This window comes from Panthera tigris, chromosome B4, assembly GCF_018350195.1.
Source record: "Panthera tigris isolate Pti1 chromosome B4, P.tigris_Pti1_mat1.1, whole genome shotgun sequence".
Lineage (NCBI taxonomy): Eukaryota > Metazoa > Chordata > Mammalia > Carnivora > Felidae > Panthera > Panthera tigris.
In genome coordinates, this window is record NC_056666.1 from 95,762,272 (window position 1) to 95,788,717 (window position 26,446).

The following is a 26,446-nucleotide window of genomic DNA, read 5'->3' on the forward strand; positions in this document are numbered from 1 at the left end:
GGGCGCGTCCCAGAGCTCGCAGCCCCGCGCCTCGGCTGCCGGGGTCCGGAGAGAGGCGGGGCTGATGGGGGGCGCCCAGGTTGCTGTCGTCTGCGGCCAGAACCCGTCTTAAAAGAACCTGGGCCGGCGTCTTCAGGGTCCCAGCTGGCGTCGCGCCCTCGGCCCGCGTGCGCTCTCTGATGCCTGCGCTGGCGGTGGCCCGGGTGGCCCGCTCGCGGGGGGTGCCGGAGGGGGCGGGGGAGGAGGAGGAGGAGGCAGTGTGATGGCCCTGGACGGCGAGCGGGGGGAGCAAGAGGAGGAGAAGAAAAAGAAGAAGAAGAAAAAGAAGAGGAAGAAGAAGAAGGAGGAGGAGGAGGAGGAGGAGGGGGCTGAGAAGAGCAGCTCACCCTTCGCTGCCACGATGGGGGAGAACGACGCCGCGCTCCGGGCCGGCGGCAGGGGGCTCTCGGACCCCTGGACGGACTCCGTGGGGGTGCGACCCCGCACCACCGAGCGCCACATCACGGTGCACAAGCGGCTCGTGCTGGCCTTCGCCGTGTCCATCGTGGCTCTGCTCGCGGTCACCATGCTCGCGGTGCTGCTCAGCTTGCGCTTCGACGAGTGCGGAGCTAGCGCAGCGCCGGGCGCCGACGGCGGCCCCGCCGGCTTCCCCGCGCGCGGCGGCAACGCCAGCCTTCCGGGTTCGGCCCGGCGCAACCACCATGCCGGCGGAGACTCCTCGCAGCCCGAGGTAGGCGGGGAGGCCACCCCTGGGACCCCGTCAGCCCAGCCGCCGTCGGAGGAGGAGCGGGAGCAGTGGCAGCCGTGGACGCAGCTGCGCCTGTCGGGCCACCTCAAGCCGCTGCACTACAATCTGATGCTCACCGCCTTCATGGAGAACTTCACCTTCTCCGGGGAGGTCAACGTGGAGATCGCGTGCCGGAACGCCACCCGCTACGTCGTGCTGCACGCCTCCCGGGTGGCGGTCGAGAAGGTGCAGGTGGCCGAGGACCGGGTGGCGGGGGCTGTTCCGGTGGCCGGCTTTTTCCTCTACCCGCAAACCCAGGTCTTGGTGGTGGTGCTGAATAGGACCTTGGATGCGCAGAGGAATTACAACCTGAAGATCATCTACAACGCCCTGATCGAGAACGAGCTCTTGGGCTTCTTCCGCAGCTCCTACGTGCTCCACGGGGAGAGAAGGTAGGGAGGGAGGCGGTGCCCGGCGCCGCCCCACCCAGCCAGGCTGCTCAAACGGCTGGGCGGCCGGCGACCCCAGGGACCGGGCTGGCTTCTGAGACCCGAAAAGCGAGTGGTGGGGGAAGGAAGCGTAAGGTGGGGGTAGGACCATTACCCAGACCCCTTGGGATCTCCCACATGCCCGGGCTTTCACTGCTGCCAACTCCACAGACTCACTCATCAGTGCCAAACAATGAATGCCACCCCCTCCTCTAGTCTGGAACCCCCACCCGTCAAAGTTCCTTAGCTAGCGTGGTCTAGCACAGGTCTTTTTAAAGTGTAGTGTGAAATCTGAGCGATACCAGGGTGGCATCAAAAGCCTGCCAAGATACGGTCCAGGGAAAATACGTGAGGGCCAAAGGCCGGGGCACATCCAAGTAAGAAGTCAGTGCAGGGCAAATCGTTCCCTCCCCCTCAACGTGCCCACCTCGCCTATTATCTGGCAGGCGCAGAGTAGAGGATGACTTTGGCTGCTTCAAGTTTTCCAAAACTGGAACTTGAGATTCAGAGCAGTAAGAGCGGGTCCAGGTGACAGACTAAGGGGGAGGCTGACAGGGGTCCGGGGAGGCTCCCATGGTCAATGCCAGCGAGAAATTTCCTTGCAAGTGCTGCCAGCTGTCTCTTAACGCAGAGTGACTCCAGTTTTTTGTTGTTCTTGAGTTACTGCCTCTGGAAATGACTCCAGTGGTGAAAAGAGGGAAAGCTAGTGACAGTCTCAAATGCCTTGTTAACGAGTGCCTTTGATGCTTTTTAGATTTGGACTGTCTTTTATTCTCTATTTTTTGGAGAGGCTGTGGGGCTTTCCACCACTTGTTTAGAGCTCAGACTTTGCAGTCAAACAAAAGTGGGTTCGAATCCCAGATACAACTGTGGCTGTGGTGAAGGCTCGAAGAAGCTGACGAATCTAAGTCACCAGTTGCTGACAATGACCGCCTTTAGTGCTTACCCAGCGATGTATGTTAACTCACTCCTACAAGAACCCTATGTGGAAGGTGCTGTCCAGGACACTTCCTATCTTATAGATAGGGAAATGGAGGCAAGAGGTCAAGTCATTTGTCACATAGTGAGCTGACAAAGCAGGGATTTAGACCCAAGCAGTTTGACTCCAGAGCCCGGACTTTTAGTTTTAATTTGATGATAATAGTAATATTCTCACAGGATTGTTGCAGGTGTCCATGAACAAATGCATTGAAAAGCACTTAACCTATACCTGGCATATAGAGTGTCCACTATAAATATTGGCTATTATGAGTATCCTATGGTAGTTAGCATTCAAGCATATTATTGTATGAATAAACAAGTGATTCTTGCTTTTTGCCCTAATCCATTGCATTTAAAATAACCTTGATTCATTAATGAAATGAGTAGAGGGCCCGCAAACAACCAAAATGAACTTAAAAAAGAAATCGGACAACCTTAGAAGTAGAGGCAGGCTGGAGATTAGCAGTGATGCCCCTAGCAGAGCCTCCCCAGTTCTCAAATGATTTTCACCACAGCAGAAAACTGAGGCTCAGAGCAGCCCTGGGTGCCTGAGATCAGCAGGCTTGTCAGTGGAGAGGTAGGACTTGAACTTTGGTTTTCTGATGGGCCAGGGCTTGTGGTCTCTGCGAACTCACAGAAGAAGTTTGTTATTGTATAGGAGACTGGGAAATTTCACTGTGTTGTGGGAAGACACAAAAGTTTTATTCTTTTATAGTGTGCTATGAGGTAACCTCAGATAAATTTTCCAATGGTTTAGTAGCTGTGTGATAGCTAAAGCCTCCTATAAGTGAATGTATAAATTATTCACTTTCAAGCTCCTACAATCAGAAGTGGATAATTTAAGCCTCTTCTACCACTTCCTTCAACATATTCTGAACAATACAGATTAAATATATTTTTTAAAAACCCATGATCATATCAGATATGGGAGAAAAGGCATATAAGGCAAATTTGCATGTTGTGTTTGGAAACAAGCTTATGTTGAAATGTCAATAGTGGGAGTTGCATATCATTACTGATAAATCTTGCTCTAGTGAAATAAATACTTCCAACAAATCCTGCTTTTTTTTTTTTTTTTAAGCCATGCCAAAATGTATTTGGTGGAACTGAGCTTGTTTTGGTCAGCGCTTTCAAATTAACAGGACTCTTAAAAAGACCAGATGTTTCTGCTTGACCCATAACTGATTTCTTGTACCCCTAGTGCATGTTTGTGTTCAAACTCCCTCCCGATTTTCTCCCAAAGATGTAAATAACTTGGTTGAAAGTTTAACCTAGTGTACATGTGGCTAAACTCTGCATCCCAATAGAATATCAGGATTCAGTATTTCTGGGCATCTCAGGATGGTTTTGTTTCTAAATAGCATCTTAGAGAAAGTCCTTATTCTTCTTCATATTTTTTTTCCTTCAATACCAGAGTGAATATGATAATTTCTTGAATGTTTCTAGCTGGAGTTGATATGGCAAAGACAATCTAATGAGCCATTTCACGATTATGTTAATATTACATATATTAAAAGTTTTTTGATTTTTTGATTGCTGTTGTTACTATGGGTACTTGGAACACTTTATTTATTTATTTATTTATTTATTTATTTATTTATTTATTTATTTAAATATATGAAATTTATTGTCAAATTGGTTTCCATACAACACCCAGTGCTCATCCCAAAAGGTGCCCTCCTCAATACCCATCACCCATCCTCCCCTCCCTCCCAACCCCCATCAACCCTCAGTTTGTTCTCAGTTTTTAAGAGTCTCTTATGCTTTGGCTCTCTCCCACTCTAACCTCTTTTTTTTTTTTTTTTTTTCTTTGGAACACTTTTTAAACATACTAATGTCAGGAACTCAGCCAGGTTTGGACTTCAGTTGGTGATGATTTTGTTCCCCAAATGCTCTGTAATCTGGCATTTAAAAACACACTTTCCAAGAGGACATAGATGCAAATTCTAAATTTTCATTTGATTAATGATTAAATAGCTTGATCTTTAGTTAGTCATAATTTTTGCCAATTTAATTGTTGGATAATTTTTGTAATAAAAATAAATACTTATGCTGCCTAATGAGTCAAAGTGAACAACTGGAAATATATAAAGAACAGTACTACAATTCGGTCCACCTTACTTAGCTTATATGGAAACAACACATTAATACCCAGTCAATCTGATTCTTTGGTTTACTCCTTAGAGGTCTGAGAGGAAGAAGTCAGATGAGGCCAGGAAAATTAGATTTCACTACTGTTATATACTTATGACCCCTGGAAGGTTTTATCCCCCACTAGGTATTGAATGGGACCTGGTTTTGTCCTACAGGGAACACTCAACATCCCTGGTTCCCATCCTGCACTGGACGATGGTAGAGGGACCCACTCCTTCTTAAAGCCCAAGGCTCCTCTACTTTCTGTTGAGCATTTGGCTAAAGGGAAAATTCACCACTTGTTGAATATTGCAAATAAGTTTCTCTCAGATTTGAAATGTTTGCACATGGCAGTAAGTTATCTCCATTAGGCAGAACACACACTCATTTTTGCCTCAAGTTGGTGCATGGTAGGCAGATAAAAAGGGTGTGTATTTATGCCACAGGATCCTATAGTAGAATATACTTGCTTAGAATTAGGTGTATGTTCATTTACCTGAAGTAATTGCCGCTATCGGGTAGCCAGATGGCAAGCATATCCATGTTCAAAGTAGGGTACCTTATTTAGAACCAGATGGTTGGACTCAAAGAGGAAATTTACTCAAAGTAAATGAATATTTTATTCACTTTCAAAAGGGAGACTATTTTTCTTTGACAAACTTTGATTGGGTCTATAATATGCCACAGTTACAGAAGACAAAATAAAAATAAGTGGTCTTTTTCTATAAAGGATATTTAAAGAGAAACCATGATCTCCAAGTAAAATTGGAAAATAACACTGTGGTTCTCAAAGAGAATTGCAAAAAACTCTTTTGCAGGAATCTTGTGGAGAGGCTAGAGGATTTTATGGATAGGCATTTGATCTTTTGTGGTATTAGTGTAGATGGTTTGATGCCTTGTAGTTTTCTGGACTGAATTAATAATCATGATATTTAATAAAAACAAGAAAACCACCACATTGCTTTTATACTAAAAGCAGCCTCATTTCTCCCATTCACTCTGGTGAGGAGATATTGTTACATGAGCAAGCTGGAATTCATGTCTTTTTGCTCCTCTGTAGAAGGCTCTGAACTGAAAAACTTGTAAAAAACCATTTGTGTCTGTGAAAACTTTTTTTATATGGTTCCTTTATGGACTTAACTCATTGCCTTTCTGTCAGACACATGTAACCATATGGCCAAACTGAGTCCAGTGCTAGATTTTGGTCACAATTTAGAATGCCACCAATAAACCTAATCTACAAAAATCGTTTTACAAATGTTTGTTCAGTTAATAACGCAGTTGGGCGGGAAAATCCATACAGTTGGTGTTTATCTTGCTGTGTTTTTCATGATGCCATCTTATTTGATTACCCTGGATAGTAATAAAATATACACTTTCTCTGAAAGAGTTAAAGTAGTTTTTATTTATTCAAAGTACTCTGAAGCCTAAACAGGGGCTGTCTGCTCTGGATCTCTTTTGAACAAGATGGATCTGTGACTGGTTTTCTGGTGTTTGGTTTGCAAAGCATGTTTATTTCCTCAAACCAATTCTCACCAATGGGGATGGGAATGGGCTTCAGGCAGTAGTCCAGGGTGATGGTTTAGGTTTGCTGAGGATGGGGACATTTGTCCATGTGATGACAAGAAAGAATGGGACTCCTTTAAGCACATCTGCAAAGGATGGTATAAAAGGAGCAAGGAAGAAATGATTAAGGTTTAATACATAAATGTTTTACAGTCTGTAAGGAAGGGTGTTCCTCATCACCCCATGTTCATTATCCCACCGGCCAGCAAGGATAATCATCATCACTGTCAAAGTGGTCAACTTCCTTTTAATTGTTTTGTCTGTCCCCTGTGTGCTTTCAGATTTGCAACAGTGGCTGGGGTCCTCCAGAGCTTTTCAAAGTCCCATGTCATCCTGCTTTTTGCCACTAGAGAGTAGACAGTAGCAAGTCGACTGTCACTATGTTGAATGTGGGTGAATATAAAGATAAAAGATACTCCCCACTCTTCTCAGTTTCCTGGCCAATCTGGAATGACTCATGTGGCCACAATGGATGGTGGTGTTGGGAATAAGATTGGCAAGATAAGGTGGGGCTGAATTGGGGTGAGGGGCCCCATGCTCACCCCTCCTGACTTCCCTGCTCAGTTACTGAATAAATGAGTGACTGGGTGGTTTAAGGAGCTCTAGCACTGTTTTTTCAGAGATGGGATGAGCTGATCCTTCCTAGTTTAGACCTACGTTCACTTGCAGGGTGAAGTTTTACTTTAATTATTCAGATCTTTCCCTGTGACCACACAGCTGAAAAAAAAAATCAGAGGAATGGGTAGAAAAAGAATGAAGTTTTAAAGTTACCACTCTTGGTTACTTTTTATCTCTTTTAAGAACAGTTTCAAGCCACTTTTGGTTATGTTGGTGGATGGAAAAGATGTGTGTGTGTGTTTAGTGTGTTCAGGGACTCTGAAACCAGGCTGCCTGGGTTCATGTCCTGACTCTGCTTCTTACTAGCAAAGCTAGCTTTATGACCCTGGCTGCATTTCCTAACTGTTCTGTGTCTGGTGTCTTCATCTGGAAAATGGGGATGATGATAGGGTTATTGTGAGGATCACGTGAGTTAAGTAATAAAACATTTAGAGCAGTGTCTGACAAATGGTAAACACTTTTGTGGGTATTAATATTATTATATTATTCTATGGCTGGAGATCTACTCTTTGCACTGGTACAGGGTCATAGAGGGTCAATATTTTTACCTTGGGGTTTCTCCTACTAGCAAGGCCGGGGTGGGAATTGTCCTTGTAGCCATTGCTTCCACTGCTCTTTGTTTTGCCCCACAAGCAAAATTCAAAAGACAGAGGAGAAAGCAGAGCCTTTCCACCATGAGGAAGAGAGCGAAGAGAAGCGCTATGGTATTGCCCAGCTAGAGATACGCCATGCTTGAGCCAGACATGATGAGATGGAGAGGGCTGAGAGAGTAGGAAGAGAATAAGGAAACAAAGGGAACAGACACCTCTCTGATTATGGTACTGCTCTCTATCAGCAGTGAGAATAGCAGAGGTCAGGGGGTGGGGGGGGGTGCCCTCCTTGTCACTGGAAGTCGGTGCATCAAATTGTAAAACCCCGAGGACCAAGGGAGAGGTACACCAGTCATTAGCTATTGTTCCCAAGACTTTGAATTCTGACGGTAGCAGTATTTTATAATACTTACACAATGCTTTGCCTCCTTCCAATATTAAACAAACGAATCTCAGACACTAGTTTATTTATGCCTATGAGAACCTAATATTATGGCTTGCAAAAGTAATTTTAGTGCATTCATAATATTCTTCATCAATGGTGATCAAGCACTCAGGACTCATTTTTGATAAGAGTATTTAGTACATAAATAGGAAAACAATTATGAATATTGTGCTCTGTTTTTATAACACGATTATTCACATATGCACTGCTTCCTACATACATATTGCTGGCATTATTGCATTATGTTTTTAGTTTACTAGAATGGTTATTTAAAAAAATAGATTACACGCTTGCTTATAGCACTGAATATTCAGCAGGAGTACTTTTCTGAAATGGCAGAGGTTTAATGACTCATTGAAGTACATAAAAACACACAGTCTAAACAACGACCCATTTTGGCTTAAAATGTTTTGTCATTGAGTAATAATTTGCATTTTGATTAACAACCTTAACTTTAAATGGGACACGTGTAACTTCCATGACCTTGTCAACTGAGTCCATTTACTGCAAACAGTTGAATAGTAACTAGATGTTCCATTAGAACTTTTCGTTAGATCTTGGGAGTTTTTATTATCAATCTGAAACTCTTGCAACACCAGGCAGATTGCTATTGCAATGGAAGCAAGTTCAAAGATCATTTTTCACTGCTGTATGTGTGGTATGCATAAATGTGGTCCTAATGGAAACCTCTCCAATGGGGCATGCCCTTTGTGAGGTTCTCCTGGTTTTGGTGGGCTCCACAGAGAAAAGCCATGAATCAATCTGCATGCTAACAGTGTCATGCAAATGTTGGTTTCCTCTGCATATTTTAACTTTATGAAAAGGCAAACTGAAAATAATGGAACAGAAATTGTTTTGTATCACATACAGTAATTTGTTGGCAATATCAGCCAACGTTAATGCATTACTTCTGCTGAATCTTATCATAATGACTTGACACAAGTAGCTTGCCTAGTGAACTTCCGCAGAAATAAGAAGAAATCAATTCTCTGTATCCTTCAGAAGCAACACAGAGCTCTATGCCCTCCTCAGCTCAACCAAAATGTCAAATAGACAAGTTGTTAAGAAATAAAGTAATTTATTTTAGATAGAAGAGAATTAAAATACAAGTATATTATTTACGTTTTTCTCGTTATGCTAAAGTGGCATTCTTGGAATGACACTTCTAGATGTCACTTTTGGAAGTGGAATTTTTCATGGTAATAGAGAGATTCATTAAAAGATGAAAATGATTTTGTTTAAAGAAGCAGGAGAAAAACCGAAAACGAACTGCTTTTCCCTATTACCTTCTGCCTCCTGCTGTTTTATATTACTTCTTGCTGCATTTGCATATGTATTTTGGATCCATACTGTATATTACAATTTTTTCTATTTTTAATTAATTTTTTGTACTTCTATCTGGTGTCCTGCTACCAACTCAAACTTACTTCGAATTTACTCAAAACCCAAATTCATTATTTTCTACTCCAGTCACCTTCTTTAGAGGCCTCTCTGCTGTTTTTAATGTCAGTAAGCAGAAGAGAAGTGCCCCTTCCACCAGTCGAAGGCAACCCTAAAATACATACAATGAAGACAGAATTCTATTTTTTTTGAAATCCAGCAGAACCTGTTGCCTGTTGAGGGTACTGAGCCTTGAACTAGGTCTCTTTGTTAGACAGGAGAATATCAAGGGTGAGAGGGGTGTTAGAGATGGACCAGAAATACTGAGTCCTGATAAAATGAGAATCTGTGAGAGAACAGACAGCGCACTAACTTAATAAGTGAGTCGATACTTTTTTAAAGGCTTATTTCTGTGCTACTTACAGTCGACTTGCTGACTTCGTCATCTGCTTCTGACCTTTAAAACACTACCCAGGCTTTAAGATCAATTCTTAGGTTTCTTCCTCCATAAAGCCTCTTCAATTCTTAAGGCCAGTAGTTCTCAACTGGGTAAATTTTGTGCCCCCCCCCCCACCCCCACCCCAACGCCAGGGTACAATACAGTTGCTGTGCCTGGATATGTTTTGGTTGTCACAGCTGGGTGGGAAATGCCACTGGCATCTAGTGGTAGAGGCCCTGGATGCTGTTCAACATCTTAAAGTGCAGAGGACAGCCCCCCACAAAGAATAATTATCCAACCTTAAATGTCAGTAGTTCCAAGATTGAGAAGCCTTGCTTCAGGAGAATGTAAGTTCTTCGTACGTTTTCCTTCTTTGTCATGGCTTTTTGTAGAATACCAGTTTAGGTATTTGTTTAATTTCTTTTATTAGAGTATAAACTCCCCGAGGGAATGATGCATATATATTTATCTTTTTCTCTTCAGTATTGAATAGTCAAGAATGATGATTAAGAGAAGCAAATGCATTATAGAGCTTGCAGTAAAAAGCTATTTAGTGGTAGTGTAATTTACTATTAAAAAATCTCATCAAATAGAGAGAATATTTTATTTCTGAATATTCTACAGTTATAGGATCTTGAGCTTGGAAAAGACCTAAAAGTAATCTCATCCAACTGTTCTTCTTCATCAAGGGATTTCTTTTGATTTCCTAAATACTGAATTGAAATTCCATTGCAATCGTCCTCAGTTGCCAGACTGTGAAATTGGTATTTCCTCATTTAGACATTATCAGAATATATGGTGGCCCTCTGTGCATAGATATATACTGTGTGTGTGAATTCATTAAGAATATTAATTGCAGAAAAAGTCACTAGATGATCTTTATATCCCTTTCAACCCTGAGAATCAGTGATTTAAATTGCTGGCTTTACTAACATATTTACATACTATGTAAGGCAAAAAGAGGCTGCACAACATGATTCTTCTGTATAAATATTTGGTTTATTAATTTCTCATTAACCCAGAGTATTTAATCTTCTACATCTAATAAATCCCTACCCATTAATTGCTTAATGCCAAACACACCTTTGATTTTTACTTAATGACTAATACATTCTAATAGCATCCCCTCTGTTGAACTCTTGTAGAACTTTACCCCCAATGTTGTTACTTGTGTTTTTATGTATATGTATATATTTTTTTCTTTTCAGTTAGATTGTCCTTAAGGACAAAAATGGTTATATTTTTTTAAAAATCCTACCACGTACTTAATATAGTGAAAAGCTCATACACAGCAGACCACATCTATTTGTTCGGTGGTGGAATTGGAGTCCTCAGTACTTGAAAGTTAAAAAGGAACACTTTTTCCTTGTATATGAAATCCTGTAGGTAAATTTTAAACAGCTCAGGAGAGAAATATCAAGCTCAGTGGATATTTCAATTAATAAGATGGAAAGATGAGATACAAGAACATTAGGTAAGACAAAAGCATGTGGAGAGAAATTGTAAATGGGTACATGTTAACTAAAAGGTAGCGACATTTCATTAAACAAAACTATTACTGTCAAAAGAAAATCATAAGGAAAAATACTACCATGGTACCGGCAAATTTGGAAAGAAGAACCTTTGTTACCAAAAGTCGAATTAAAACATTGTTTATAAATTACGGCTAATGATTCATTTTACTCTTCTTGAAATACAATTACTTCTTACTGAGATGCAGAAAATGTGACTGCTAGACACAGCTTTGTACTAATTGCCAGTATAAACTGTGGACAAATCACTTAACCCTATTGGAACTACTTTTTCATTTTAGAAATTTATGAGAGCTGGACAATTTGTTTCTAAGATTGCTTCCAACTTTAACCTTATATTCATCTGAAGATTTGTAGTTAAGACTTTCCCATATATTATATCATTTTATCATCTCGACAGCTTTGGAAGGAAGGCCTAGAAAGCATTATTATTTTCCTTCTACTAATGAAAAAAATAGACTCAGGCATTACCCAAACCTGCTATGTAGTAGCCCAGTACTGCTCCCAAACTAACTCCCAAGAATCCTCTCTCTGAGAGTAAGTATACAATTCATCTTGAAAATGTCTTATTTTTCTCCATTTCAAAACTAAGTTTTAAAAAAGTAGGCTCTCAATGATAAATGTAAGCTTCATAATGTTAAAATGGTATGAACTTTTACATCTGATGGTTGAGCTAGGGATAGCCAATAAGATTCAATGCACATATCAACTCCTATTAATTGGTAGTAGCTGCCTCAAGTGCTATGCTAAGAATAATTCTGAGGCCAAGTTTGGGTTCAGTGGGAAAGTGAGCCATGTTAGATTAACCATGAACACTGTGGATGATGGAGAGAGGAGTGGTGGCAGAATTACTTGTAGGGGAAAGGGCCTTTTATATATATTTTTAATGTTTATTTATTTATTTATTTGAGAGAGAGAGAGAGAGAGAGAGAGAGCGAGAGCAAGAGAGAGAGCATGAGCAGGAGAGGGGCAGAGAAAGAGAGGGACACACAGAATTCAAAGCAGGCTCCAGGCTCTGAGCTGTCAGCAGAGATCCCAATGTGAGGCTTGAACTCATGAACTGTGAGATCATGACCTGAGCTGAAGTTGGATGCTTAATTGACTGAGCCACCCAGTCACCTCAGGAAAGAGCCTTTTATTTTTATTTATTTTTTATTTTTTTAATATAATTTATTGTCAAATTGGTTTCCATACAACACCAAGTGCTCATCCCAACAAGTGCCCTCCTCAATGTCCATCACCCACTTTCCCCTCTCCCCTCACCTCCATCAACCCTCAGTTCATTCTCAGTATCCAAGAGTCTCTTATGGTTTGCCTCTCTCCCTCTCTGTAAATTTTTTTCCCCTTCCTTTCCCCCATGGTCTTCTGTTAAGTTTCTCAAGATCAACATATGAGTGAAAACATAAGGTATCTTTCTTTCTCTTCCTGACTTATGTCACTTCACATAATACCTTCCAGTTCCATCCACATTACTGCAAATGGCCAGATGTCATTATTTCTCACTGCCAAGTAGTATTCCATTGTGTATATAAACCACATCTTCTTTATCCATTCATCAGTTGATGGACATTGAGGTCTTTTCCATAATTTGGCTATTAGTGCTGCTATAAACATTGGGGTTCATGTGCCCCTATGTATCAGCACTGCTGTATCCCTTGGGTAAATTCCTAGCAGTGGTATTGCTGGGTCATAGGGTAGTTATATTTTTAATTTTTTGAGGAACCTCTGCAGTACCAGTTTGCATTCCCACTAACAGTGCAGGAAGGTTCCCATTTCCCCACATTCTCGCCAGCGTCTATAATCTTCTGATTTGTTCATTTCAGCCACTCTGATGGTATGAGGTGATATCTCAGTTTGGTTTTGATTTGTATTTCCTTGATGAGGAGTGATGTTGAACATCGTTTCGTGTGTCTGTTGGCCTTCTGGATGTCTTCTTTGGAAGAGTGTCTATTCATGCCTTCTGCCCATTTTTTCACTGGATTATTTGTTTTTTGGGTATGGAGTTTGTTGAGTTCTTTATAGGTTTTGGATACTATCCCTGTATCTGATATGTCATTTGCAAATATCTTTTCCTGTTCCATCAGTTACCTTTTAGTTTTGTTGATTGTTTCCTTTGCAGTGCAGAAGCCTTTTATCTTGATGAGGTCCCAATAGTTCATTTTTGATTTTAATTCCCTTGCCTTTGGAGATGTGTCGAGTAAGAAATTGCTGTGGCTGAGGTCAAAGAGGTTTTTTCCTGCTTTCTCCTCTAGGGTTTTGATGGTTTCCTGTCTCACATTCAGGTCCTTCATCCATTTTGAGTTTATTTTTGTAAATAGTGTAAGAAAGTGGTCTAGTTTCATTCTTCTGCGTGTTGCTGTCCAGTTCTCCCAGTACCATTTTTTTTTTAATGTTTTTGTTTATTTTTGAAGGAGAGAGAGACGGAGCCTGAGCCGGGGAGGAGCAGAGAGAGAGGGAGACACAGTTTGAAGCAGGCTCCAGGCTCTGAGCTGCCAGCACAGAGCCCGTCCCAGTACCATTTGTTAAAGAGACTCTTTTTTCCATTTTCCACTTAGTAACGTTTTATGAAGTCTGATATTTAATTGCCTTATATTGAGTTTTATAACTAGTATTATCAGAAAAGTTTAATTGACTCGTGTCATGAATGTTTTCATAAATAATGGTCTCCTTTTTTAAAAAAAAAGGTTTCCTTAAGGTTCTTAGTTTGTAACTATAACTGAAAGAATGTAGAGGGTGCTTCTAGCTAGAGTTTTAATGAGATGCAACTTTGCAGCTTGATCTGAAAACTTAAAGATTTATATACATTTATATAGATATATACACATGAGCACACATTGACATGTTTATATTTATTATATTAATTTGTATTATATTAACATAATAATATCAAAGTTATAATTTATGTAATAAATATATGGGTAGTAAAAACTAATATTCTCTGGGTCATTCAATATAAACACGTGTCAAAAGGCTCAAGTAAAGTTAAAGATATTGTGAATCAATATCACTTATTGGCTGGCTGCCATTTATTAGCTATCTGATGGTTGCTCTTCATCTTTTACAGTGATAGATGCTTTACACGCTTCTCCTGTAAAAAATAGTGCACACTTTACAATATTTTTTAAAAGTTATGTTTGATTATTTCCTTTCAAGCAATGAACACCTATACCTTAGGGAAATTTAGTAATCATCCAGGATGATACAGCTGAGAATGTTGTGAGGCCAGAATTTCAACCAACTTTTGTCAGGTTTCAAAGTTCTTACAAAATCAGATCGTGTCTTGCTGAAGTTTGAGGGCACAGATGTTTCCCACTGACGGTCTGTTCTACATGTATCTGATGACAACATCAGATTTTGGTTTTACTGTCTTTACTTATACAGCTTTAGAAGAGAAAATGGGGGGCATACTAAAAAGAAGAACCATTAGTTCCAAGTATTTTTCAATGTGATGGCAACGAGTTGTTTTTCTGTAAAGTGTCATATTTTGTCTAGTAAGCACTGGTCTGGGTTTGGAGAATGTATCTCAACTGAGACAAAAACTTCCCTGAAGGAATTTTATTGTTGGGGAAATATACATGAATTGTACTTTCATGCTATTCATGAACTTCAGTTCAGTTCAGAATTTGTGATTTGGCAAAAATATATTATTTTATCAGCAGAAGCATGTAAAATGGGCATAACTTAACTCAAGCCATAAATGTAATTGAGAATGTCATTTTCTTTTTTCCAGGTTCCTTGGTGTTACTCAGTTTTCGCCTACACATGCCAGAAAGGCATTTCCTTGTTTTGATGAGCCAATATACAAGGCTACTTTCAAAATTAGCATCAAGCATCAAGCAACCTATTTATCTTTATCCAATATGCCAGTGGAAACTTCCGTGTTTGAGGAAGATGGATGGGTTACGGATCACTTTTCACAGACCCCTCTCATGTCTACATATTATTTAGCCTGGGCAATTTGCAACTTCACATACAAAGAAACTACCACCAAGAGTGGGGTTGCAGTAAGTATTTTAAACTTAAATATGTCTTTAGATACTGTATACACTGTATAGTAATCTGATTTCTGGATTAACAGTTAATCATTTTTATCCTCTTTAAATCTTATGTAGCTGAATTCTTTCGTTAACCGTTAGGGGTAAATTATCTTCCTGCTTTCAAAGAGTCAGAGAGGACTGTCTCTTCCATACCCAGCCCTTTTTATTCCGTTTACCACCTCTCCCACCTCCACCATCCCTGTCCCTCTTCATCTTCTGAGTATTTCTGAAACATCTGTTATTTGTTTTGGGGAAGTTCCTTGTCTTTACTTATATGACTGGGAATCCTGCTGCCTTTTATTGTGAAATATTTCAAATATCCAGAAAATGGAAATAATAATATAATAAACTCCACATGCCTACTTGCTGGCTCTAGAGTATCTGAACATTTTACCATCTTTGCTCTAGTCTTATTTAGTTTTTGAGAAAGTAAAACACTTTGGATAGAGTTGAAGTCCTCTGTGTACACCTGCCTGATCTCATTGCCTTGCCTCCTCCCTTAGAGATATCTACTGTCCTGAGTTTGATGTTTGCCATTTCTGTGCATGTTACCATACGATTATCAAGTATGTATATATATTTCTCTATGTATGGATGCAATGCTTTACAATTTCATATAAGTGGTTTATATTATACATAGTTCTGCAACTTATTTTTATTTCATTTTAGTTTTTACCTAAAGTTATGTTTTTGTGGTTTATCTGAATAGATTGTTTGAATGAAGATATCAAAATTTGTCATCCTCCTGTAGATAAACGTTTTAATGTTTCTGGTTTTCAAATATTAACAACAATGCTCAGTGAATATTTTGTACATGAATTCTTCTGCCAATGTGCTAGAATTTCTGTAGGGTATAAAGCTTCTCTTAGCCTGTAACACCCAAGTGTATAGAAATACATTCTTAGGGGAGCATGATATATAGGAAACCTAGAAAATTCATGCTCTGCATTTAATTTATAAAAGGAATCAATTGGACTCTGCGTGATAACTATCATTTGTGATAGCATGGTGTTCTAAGTGTTTTGCATACTATTGTGTTGCACTAGTCAGGCCAGGTCAGGCCATGCTGAGTTAAAAACTTCCTCCTCATTTCAATGGCTTACACAATAAATATGCATCTGTTTTAATTTTTATGTCACCCCTAAAGCAAGGTATTATGATTCTCTTTTTCTGGATGAATAAAGTAAATTGGGGTTTAAAGAGATTAAGTAGCTTACCCAGAGTCAAAAATTAAACAAGTGGTAGAGCTGTAAGACAAACTTTTGTTGGTCTGATCCCAAATTTTGGGCTTTCCCTCCTTGTGCCTTAGGAACTCTGTTTCATCATTTCAGCTGTATGTCTGTGAAAGAATCCAAGCAATGATTCTCCCTATCCACTGGCCATTGTATTCAGTGTTGCTTAAATGTAACAAAAGAGGTGAATAGAAATCTATACTCTTATTCTGTAAGAAGTTCATAGGTCTATAACAACCTAAACTTTGAAAAATGGGTTTATATAAATAAATTTTTCTCAGGGTTATTTTAAATATACATCACTGTGGAACCTATTTAAAAAATAAAATCAGCCTGCATAAAAAATTAATGCCATTATTGAAGAGCTGCGTATGGTGAATTAATCTACATAATCATTAAAATTAGGTCCTAAATGCTGGCTCTGGAGGGCCAGAAGACATTTTACCCTTTTGGATTTATACTCATTTGTTATGTTGAGTTCCTCTGATGTTTGTTGATGACTCCTTCAAGGCTGTTCGTGTTGGACCACACACAGAAAAGGAACACCAAGACATCTCGTTTACTTTGACGTCTTCAAAAGTTGATGATTGGCTTGCTGTGCATCAGCTTGCAGCACAGGGCATACTGGAACTGTTTTTTTTCCAGTATGTTTTCTTTAAAGCATCTTAAAAGTATTCTCAGCCCTACACAATTAAGCTTGTTGCTAAGTGACCCATATTTAAAACCAGACACACTCTAATTATTTAGATGTGACTTTTATTAGAGTTAAGAATCCCAGTAATTAGTAAACATTTTAAAATTCCTACTTAATAATTTTTATGTAGAAAAGATAAAACATGCTACCAGAGAGCATGAAAGGTCAACTGAAATAAAATTTTAGATTGTATAATCTAAAAATACTAAGGATAATAAAAAGGAAAACAAAATTGCCCCTGGGAACCCTTATTTATCAACTGTGGAAATACAGTTTAAAACCTGCTTCTTTTTTTCCTGTCACCTCTTGGATATCCAGTTTATTTTATCTTCACTGCATGAAGGAAAATAAGCACATCACATTTCTGAACTCTTAACAGCTGGAAGGAGTGAAGTTTAGCCTTAAGATCTTGAGTGTGGAATAGTCATGTGAAGTCCACGTGGTCATTTTGGATCAGAAGCTGATGCAGTTTTCTTTGAGATATGAAAGAGTAACTTGAGTAGCATCTTAATAATTTACAGCTGAATCGTAACAGTGCCTGAAGTGTGATATTTGCATCATCATCATTTGCTTCTCAAGTTGTCTGCATTTTGCAAGGCACTATCCTAAGTAATTAGAAGGGTAAAAGACTCTTAAGATCCTTCTAGTACAATGGTCACATGTGCATCTTTCAGATGGAATCCAAACTGGTGGACGTACTTTGCTTACCCATCTCCAAAATGGCTTAGTATTTCTGTAATTAATTGTTGAAATTTAGAAGTAGAGAGATTGCACATAAAATTGCTTCTGGCTTCTTTTGAACAATGGCAAGATCTTGTGACATTGGGCTCCCTTCCCACTTGGCAATAATGGTTCACTCATTTATTCCTTCAGCAAATATTTACTGATTGTCAGGTAGTCTAGACTCAGTGTTCTAGGCTTTGGTGATATAGCAGCAAACAAAGCAACAAAGTTCCTACTCTCAGGGAACTTGCATCCTAATATGGAGAGAGTGACAATAAACAAATAAATGTGTGTCAGGTAGTAATATTTGTTTTGAAGAAAATCAATGTGCTGTACCTGGATGGTGGCTGACTCATTTACATGGCACATTTGCTTTCCAGTGTAACCTAATCCAGACCACTTTTGTTCTTTTGCATTGTGTCAATTTCACTATCATAGACTACCTGCTTTCATTCTGTAGGCATTTGGAGTTTCAACCCTTGTCTAGGGGCATAATTCAAGAGACTAGCCAAGGAATATGTGTCAGAAAAGCAATAAATCATCTAATTGTGAACTAGTGATACTGGCATTCACTAACTGTGAAAGGAAAGTTGCAGAAAATAAGTTCAAGACCATTGAGAAGAGGGAGAAATTGCTAAGGTTGGAGTCTAATGATGTGCTTCATAGAGGAGATAGGATTTAATACGACTCTGAATAAAGGTTTGGTCTTAGAGAAGCAGATGATGTGTGCATATAATCCTTGGTAGGAAATGTAAACTAAGAAAAGACAAAGAGGTAGGGATATGTACAGGATATCTATGGGAAATAGTGTATGGTTATTATGGTCATAAACATCAGAACTTCTGCTGCATTCTAATGGTTACAGGTAAGCCACTAAGGATGGCTCTGATTTGCTAGAAGAGGGCATATATCCCACTTCTTGATAGGGAATGTCAGAGCATTTGTAGACATAGTTTAAAATCAGTGAAGTCTTCTCTCTGACCACAAATTATTTATATTCATCCCACATACAAAATGCAATCACTCATTGCATTACATTATTAGTCTAAAGTCTGAGGTCCAGGATCTCAACAGCTAATTTAGGTCTAGGTGTAGATGAGACTATTGGGGTTTGGTTTCTTGTGCATGGTTTCTCTTGCTCTGAAGATCTGTTTGCTAAAGAGACATGTTATCTATCTTCTCTCCCCCAACAGACAATGGTAAGATGGGAATATTATTATTTCAATAGAACTTTCCATTCAAGAATGGAGAAAATGGGAGGACATAGCAGTTGCTGGTCCATAGCAGTTCTGAAATCCAACTGGGAACATGTTGGCAATTTTAAAATTATGACTCAATGCTGAATTGTCCTTCTTGGAAGTTGGCCCATCATTTGGACTCTCAGTTTTGCTTTTTAAGGCATCTTTTCTTTTTAAATGAAAAATTAGTTTGTGTTTGAAATTGAATAGCTTTCTCAGCTTGCTTCCTATCAGTAAAAAGCTGGGGGTCCAAAGGCCTATTTTTCTTTTGTCAAAAGAAAGTCAAAAAGTCAAAAAAGGTATAATTATTTTTTTAAAACTTGACTTATTGTGTATCAAGTTATATCTATTCCGTTAGACAAAACTATACCACAGGTCTCTTTAATATGAGCCTTTGTTTACTGTGAGGCTTTGCAGAATAATTCTCATAACATTCTTGGATGCTCTATTACTGAACAGAGGTTTATAAGGAACACACTTAAGGTCCTTAGAAAACATTTGTTTTGGAGCAGCTGGGTGTCTCAGTCGGTTGAGTGATCAACTCTTGATTTCGACTCAGGTCATGATCTCATGGTCATGGAATGGAGCCCTGCATCAGGCTTCACACTGAGCTGAGTGCGTGTGTGTGTCTGTGTGCGCATGTGTGCGTGTGTGCTCTCTCTCATTCTCAAAATAAATAAATAAACTTAAAAAAAGTTTAAGACTTTTGTCTTTTTGAAGAGGTCTGAGGAGCATCACTTTAAAAGTATCTGACATCTTAACAGTTCCTGAAGTTGCATCCTTGGCTTCATCTTTAGATCACATTTTGCTAAAAGTGACCTGTATTTCCGTCACCCCCCCCTGGCCCCGCCCCGCCCCGAGTCCATTTCTTACTTTGAGAATCTTTCACCATCTGGAGAAGCCGAGAAGGAGAAAGAGTTCTAATTTCAAGCTCAGTAAGTCCTAGCTCTTTCCTATTCCACATTTTACTTGGAAACTAGACAGTTTGTTCTTAAGCTCATCTCTCCAGGTTTGGATTTTTTATGGCCAGGGAGAAGAAGCTGGTGGCACTTTTTGGTTGAAAGTCTTCTTAGCTAGAAAATATAGTTCAATAGTTATATTTCTTATTTTCTTTAGCATCACAGGTAGCAGTGTTGCCAGAGTTTCTTCTACTGCATAACAGAGGCCCCCTTTCCTTTAGCTTCCAATACTATTTGCCTTAACATCCTTCAAGCTGTCACCAACACCTTCCTTAAAAGTCATAAAGCTTCTGTGGCAGGATACTCTCAAGGATCTTTCACTTTTATTCACAGCCCAGTCCCACAGCCAGTGCCACATGTTTTAAGTCTTTTGCTATGGCAGTGCCCTACTTTCAGGTACTAAAATTGGTCCCAACTGATATAGCTAAATTAGAAATCACTTTGAAACATAGCAATGAAAAAATAACCAGTTCTTATGGCCATGGATTCTTGGGGTCTTAAGTATGGACAGTACAGAGCAGTAAAGGACTCCTCTCTACTCTGCAGGGTCTCAGCTGGAAGGGCTTGATGGCAGGAGTGACTTGGCAGCCGTGGGCCAGAATCATCGGGGGGCATCTTTACTGAGTGTCTATTTACTTGATGTTCACTGTTTCTGGGCCCTCAGTGGGGGGTCTCCTCTGGAGCATCTGTGAGTGGTCTCTCCATGTGATCTGAGCCACCTAGCAGCATGGTGGCCTAATGTTGTCAAACTTGTTACTGGTGATTCAGGCCTCCAAAGGTGAATGTACCAAGAGATTTGCACTGCCTGTTCACCTCATTGTAAGTGGTTACATAGATTGTATTAGTCACCATCTTTTTTTTTTTTTTCCCTCTTCCTTTTAACAAGGCGGAAGCTATCTTACCCAGCCTAAGAAGTTAAACAGTGTTACTTTTAGTGCACTGACTTAGTGACAAACTTAAGTTGGCTCAGATTCTAGCAAGGAGAATATAGACTCCATCTTTCAATGGGAGTAGTGCCAGAGAATTTGCAGGCTAATTTGAAACCATCACAGATGTTATATGTATTTCAGAAGATTATGTTTATAAAATCATAAGCACAGTGCCTGACACATTTTACTCTGATGATGACAATTAAATTGATGATATATTCAGAAGTCCTAGAAGGGAGTAGCGATATATAAATTTGAGAGGTAGATGGAAACTAGACTGTGAAAGAGCTTGATGCCTGGCTAAGTTTTAAGATTTGTTCAGTTAACAATAAGAGCTGCTGAAAATTTAAGGGGCGCCTAGGTGGCTTAGTCGGTTGAGCATCTGACTGGCTCAGGTCATGATTTGCAGTTCGTGAGTTTGAGCCCCACATTGGTCTCTCTGCCGTCAGTGCAGAGCCTGCTTTGGATCCTTTGTCCCCTTCTTTCTCTGAACCTCCCCCCTCTGCTCATGTCTCTCTCAAAACAAATAATTTTTTTAAAGAGCTACTGAAAATTTAAAAGCTGGAGTCATGACATGTATAATTTTTATAATCTGCCTGAGGAAAACATGCAAAATATGTGGACGCAAAGAGACTGGGGTTGGGGGCCCATTTCCCTAAGAAACTCTGGGCTAGCGTAGTTATAAATGGATAGGATAGTGTAGATATGAAAGGCAGTTTGAAGGAAGAATTGATAGGATTTGGTGAGGGACAAAAGATAGGAAAAAGGAAACACTGGGGAACCAGGAGAGCAAAGACTCAAGAATGACTTTAAGGTTTAAGGTAATAAAAACTCCATAGTTTCTGTCCTCCAGATTCTCAATGTATTCTGAATTGGCTATGACAACTAATGAGAGTTTTCATTTTTGTTGGCCAGTCTCTTAGATGCACAATTTACACTGCCCAAATGATGTGTTCATCATATTATAACTGGATATATAAATTTTTATTTGTCAGCATTCTTTAATTATCAAGTTATAAAAACTCAATTTGAGCTTAAGAAAAAAGTAACATGTATTAGAAGGGTATTGGGATATCTGAAGGCATCCCAGGGAATAGACCTGGGATTGGAGCACTGTGGGAATCTTGGGGATCCTATGGCAGGTCCTCATCAGCGCTTCTTCTGCTTTGCTTTACTCTCTGTGGACAGACTTCTTCTGTTCTTTGATTACTGTGGTGTAATATTACAGCCAAAAGTTCCCAAGTTTCGCATATTGCTATGGAGGACCCAAGAGGGAAAGTGAACTTTACAAATTCCCAAACTCATAGGGACTGTTATTAATTGCCCCTGTTTGAGTCATGTGATCATATGTGATAACTGTGTCTAGAGAGTGGACATGTGGAGTCATATCATAGGAACATGGCATCTTCTGCTTCACCTCATGAATGGGAGGGCATCTTGCAAAAAAGAGTTTGTAGAGAACAGATGCTGGGAAAAATCTACAAGTGCCACAAACATATTTTTTAGTATTATTGTGTGGACTGACTACAGCAGGAAGGATACACAAAATTTACAGTAGTGATGTATATTATAAATATCTACACCCAGGAAAGTATACACATACATACATATGGACGTTTCTGATTCTAGAATTCTAGGGATTATATTGTATATACACACTTAAAACATGGAATCATTCTGTGTAGTTTCCTACTGAAAAATAAAGCTTGGGGCACCTCAGTGACTTAGTTGGTTAAGCATCCAACTCTTGATCCCAGGATCATGTGTTCAAGCCCCACATTGGGTTCCATGCTGGGTGTGAAGCCTATGTAAATAAAAAAAAAAAAAAAGAAGAAAGTAAAACTTATGTCTCATTTTAACAAGAAAAGTGCAAGTGTAAGTTAATATGCTGTAAGCATATATTCCAGTTAAAAAAATTCATATAAATAGTAGGAGTCATTTTGTCATTAAACATTCTGTTTAGATTGCATTATGAATATTATGTAATAAGTGTCCATAGAGAAAGAAAAAGAAATAGTAACAACAAAAGAGTTGGATTACAGTAAATTTAGGGATATATATAGAGGCTTCCTGATGACTGCAACAAGAGATAGTCATCTTCCCTTCTCTACTCCTGGAATATTTTGTAAACTCATGTCTTATAGTCATTATCTCATTGTTCATAGTCATTTTTTTTGCCAGCCTCTTTGCTCCTCTAGACTATGAACCTTTTTTAATGTTTATTTATTTATTTTGAGAGAGAGAGAGAAAGAGAACAAGCAGGCTCCCACACTGCCAGCACAGAGCCCAAGGTGGGGCTCAAACTCACGAACCATGAGATCGTGACCTGAGCTGAAATCAAGAGTCAGGCACTTAAATGACTGAGCCACCCAGGTGCCCCTAGACTGTGAACTTTTTGAAGGCTGGTGCCATATCTTACTCATCTTTGTAAGATTCAGCACTTCCTATTGTATGTAGAAAATGATAGGTACTTAGTGAAAGTCCATTGAACATCTAAACGAGTAAACTCCCTTCAGAGAAGTCACAATGTCAGGTTTTTCCAAAATCTTCTGGTTAATATGTAAGACATGAAAATTTGTGAAAAGTAATTTTTACTAAAATTGAAATATAAATAGCAAAGTTTACAATACAGATATCATTAGTTTTTAGGAACTCTGTAGAAATATGTAGGTGAAATGTGTTGATAAAGAGAGTTGAGTACTGAGGGCAAAGATTTACTGCCAAGCAGGGAACTGAATCCAGTGCAGTCTAGGCTCTGGGGAATCTAGTGCAGGGGAGGAGAAATGAGGTGGCTCTTATACACTGAAAGACCAGGGATTGTCTCTGTCCTCTATCAGGAAAGCAAAGTCTCTGATTGCTGTTGAGTGTCTGATGATAGCTGGGCTTGCCAGCTGGGTGGATGTAGGCTGGCTGCCTTATGGGTGCCTGTCTTGGGATTATAGCACCCAGCTCACCTCTGCTGCATGAGAGATATGTTTGAGCCAAGTTTGGGTCATTCCAGTTCGGTCTGCAGTCTTGTCAGCAAGCTATGTGGCTAGGTCAGGAGTTTATTAGAGCCAAGGAGTTTGAGAACTTAAAAAGGAAAATAATTTAATTGATGAACCTCTTAAATTTCATTAGTGTGGTAGGAACAGAGCTGGTAAGTTCTGTAGAATAAAGAAATGCATGCAGTGATTGTAGACTGTTTTTAATAGTGCTAGTTAAGGAATGGATAACACAATACATCTATGCAGAGCCTACTGCAGTTAATTTTTGGGTACAGGATTGCTGAATCTAGAGGAAGAGAACAAAAATGTTTCCATACAGTCGCCAATGGCTACTTGACGTTGAATGGCTTGTCTTTGTAGAGGAAATAGCCAATACTGTTTTGTACCTTTCTGCAAGTTTATAAACCCAGGAACAGGAATAGAGAAAGCAGATGTGAGGAGATTCAGCCTGGGAGACTGATGAGGCACACATAGCCAGCAGTCAAGAGGGTAACAATAAGGTGTTGATAATAAAAGCATTGTTGAGATCACAGGCCATGGTGTCCAGAGATACAGAAAGGCAAGAGAACCCACAATGGGAGTGATATTCATGGAAAATGGACTGGGACAGTTGAAAAATAGAGATCACCATGAGAATGAAAAGTAGGACTGGAATGATAAAGTGGGTAAGACAGAAAGATGATCTGTGATAGAAAGAAGTGTTTCAGATTTCAGGATGAGTTGGAGGGGTTTTAAGCCTGCTATTGCAAAGTTGGATGGATGAAGAGGATTTGAAGATACAGTCACTTGAGGGAACAGGGATTAGGTAACAGTGAGGCCATATTGGAACAAATATCAGGAACACTGACGGTAATCCTGGAGAATGTAGGCAAGAAAACTGTATGCCGGGTTTCAGACTCTCAAAGTGTGAGTAACACCTGGATGCCTAGGTGTGGACAAGGATTAGTGAAAGCCATGAACTCCAAAAGAAGAGAAGTTTTTTTTTATGGAAGTGGAGGAATAGTGTGTAAATATGTGTGTGGAGGAGCTAGGAAAGTACTCATGTCTCTCTCTAGCTCTGAGGCTCTGATGAGAACAGATCTAAATAAGGATAAGAATGTGGGCAGAAGCGGTGGGTGTCTGGGGTTTGTGTAAAGGAAAAGAGCTGTTGATAATAAGAATTACTTACATAGAGGGTGGAATGGTAGACTGAAGGGACATGTTAACAGAAGAGGGAGTGAACTGAGTAGGCAGAATTTAGTTAATGGAGGAGCTTATAGAACTCTCTTGCCCCAAAGTTTCCATTGGGATGTTGGTGTAGTGGAGTGTGCCTCAGCAAATATCCATCCCCTGGTGGCTGGCCTGGGCTGATGGTAAATTCAATGATGGATGATAATGGGTTTTGTTATTCAATCCACAATTTATCAACTATCCTGAGGTTTAAGAGTCTACATAGTGAAGAGGCTAATAGAAGCTAAAGGAAGAGCTTGAAGTAAAAACCAAACATACAAAGCAGAATAGTCAGTGTAGAGTATCCATGGTTGTAGTATGTTTATTCTTGATAATGTGTGTGATGGACTGCATGGTACATAGCGAGGTCCACTTCTGTCTTTGGTAGAGAGGAGGGCGGTGATTTGGCCGTGATCTTCCTTGCCCCAGTCTTCCTGCTGGGATTTTCACGGCAGAGGCCACCAATTCCATTATCTCTTAGATATGGTCTCCATGTATTCAAGTAATACCATATAATCTAATAATATAAGAGTTTTTCTTTTCTTTGCTGTCTACTTTCCTTCTAACTTCAGATTAATTACCGTTATTATCATTATTTTTATCTTCCCTCTTCTTTTTCCTTCTAGTTCTTTAGGACTTTTACTTTAAAGGACTGTTTTGTCCCAGCCTTTATAATCTGAGAGAGGTAGGCAGAATATTGTGTAATATTGAGGAGGGAAGTGGTAAGAGATGAGTTTGGAGATTTATGCAGGGCCCAGATCGTGAAGAGATTTGTATGTCATGTTAAGGAGTTTTGATTTTATCCTTTAAGCAGAGGAAGCCATTAAAGGATTTGAGCTTGGGAGGGCTTCAGATCATATCAGGAGCTTTCCGTAAAAGCATGGGGATAATATAAAATGTCTTATCATCATTACTAAAAGACTCTCAGTTCCTTTTTTCCATTATTAACCTGACCAAGATCTGTTTTCCTGTTTGATCAAGGTTGCCATGCCAGTTTAGATCAACTTTCCTAAGGATCAAGGAGCAGGCAGTAATTGGACGTAGGGCAAACAGGTACCATTACTTAGATTGTGTCTGACATGAAAAAATAGCCAAACTTCTGCATCTAGTTTCAGACACAAAATATGCTGTAGTCTAGAGAAGAATCTCTGGGTAGCCATGGTCCAAAACAAATGATGAAACAAAATCATATTCTAAAAGTTGATGTTACTTAGATTCAAATGATCTTTATAGGACTTAAAATCAAATTTCAGGAAGATTAAATGAGATATTTGGTTAAGATGTACTAATATTTCTGGAGGTGGAACTTGCAAGAAATAAAGAGAAATATTCTTTGCTAAAGAATCAAAGGAAGGCCTGTAAGGCCTTTGTATTCAGTTTGATAGATAAAACTGAATATTCAGAGTAGAAGACGACATCAAAAGTGCTAATTGTACTGTCTGTCCTTAGCCACTGCCACCTACTTAATGTTTCTTGACTTCCTTTTCAGACCAGATGGCAGAAAGGAAATTCACTGAGTCTATGAGATGCTGCTTTCTG

General features: G+C 39.6%; 1 protein-coding gene across 1 annotated transcript in view; it reads left to right on the top strand.

Moving 5' to 3' along the window:
- Nucleotides 1-262: 262 nt before the first annotated feature.
- The window catches only part of TRHDE (thyrotropin releasing hormone degrading enzyme), a 378,437-nt gene continuing 352,253 nt past the window's right edge, over nucleotides 263-26,446 (top strand). The window contains exons 1-2 of the mRNA XM_007082254.3: nucleotides 263-1,179; nucleotides 14,630-14,903. Coding sequence (XP_007082316.3) covers nucleotides 263-1,179; nucleotides 14,630-14,903 — 1,191 coding nt within the window. The remainder of the gene's footprint in view (nucleotides 1,180-14,629; nucleotides 14,904-26,446) is intronic.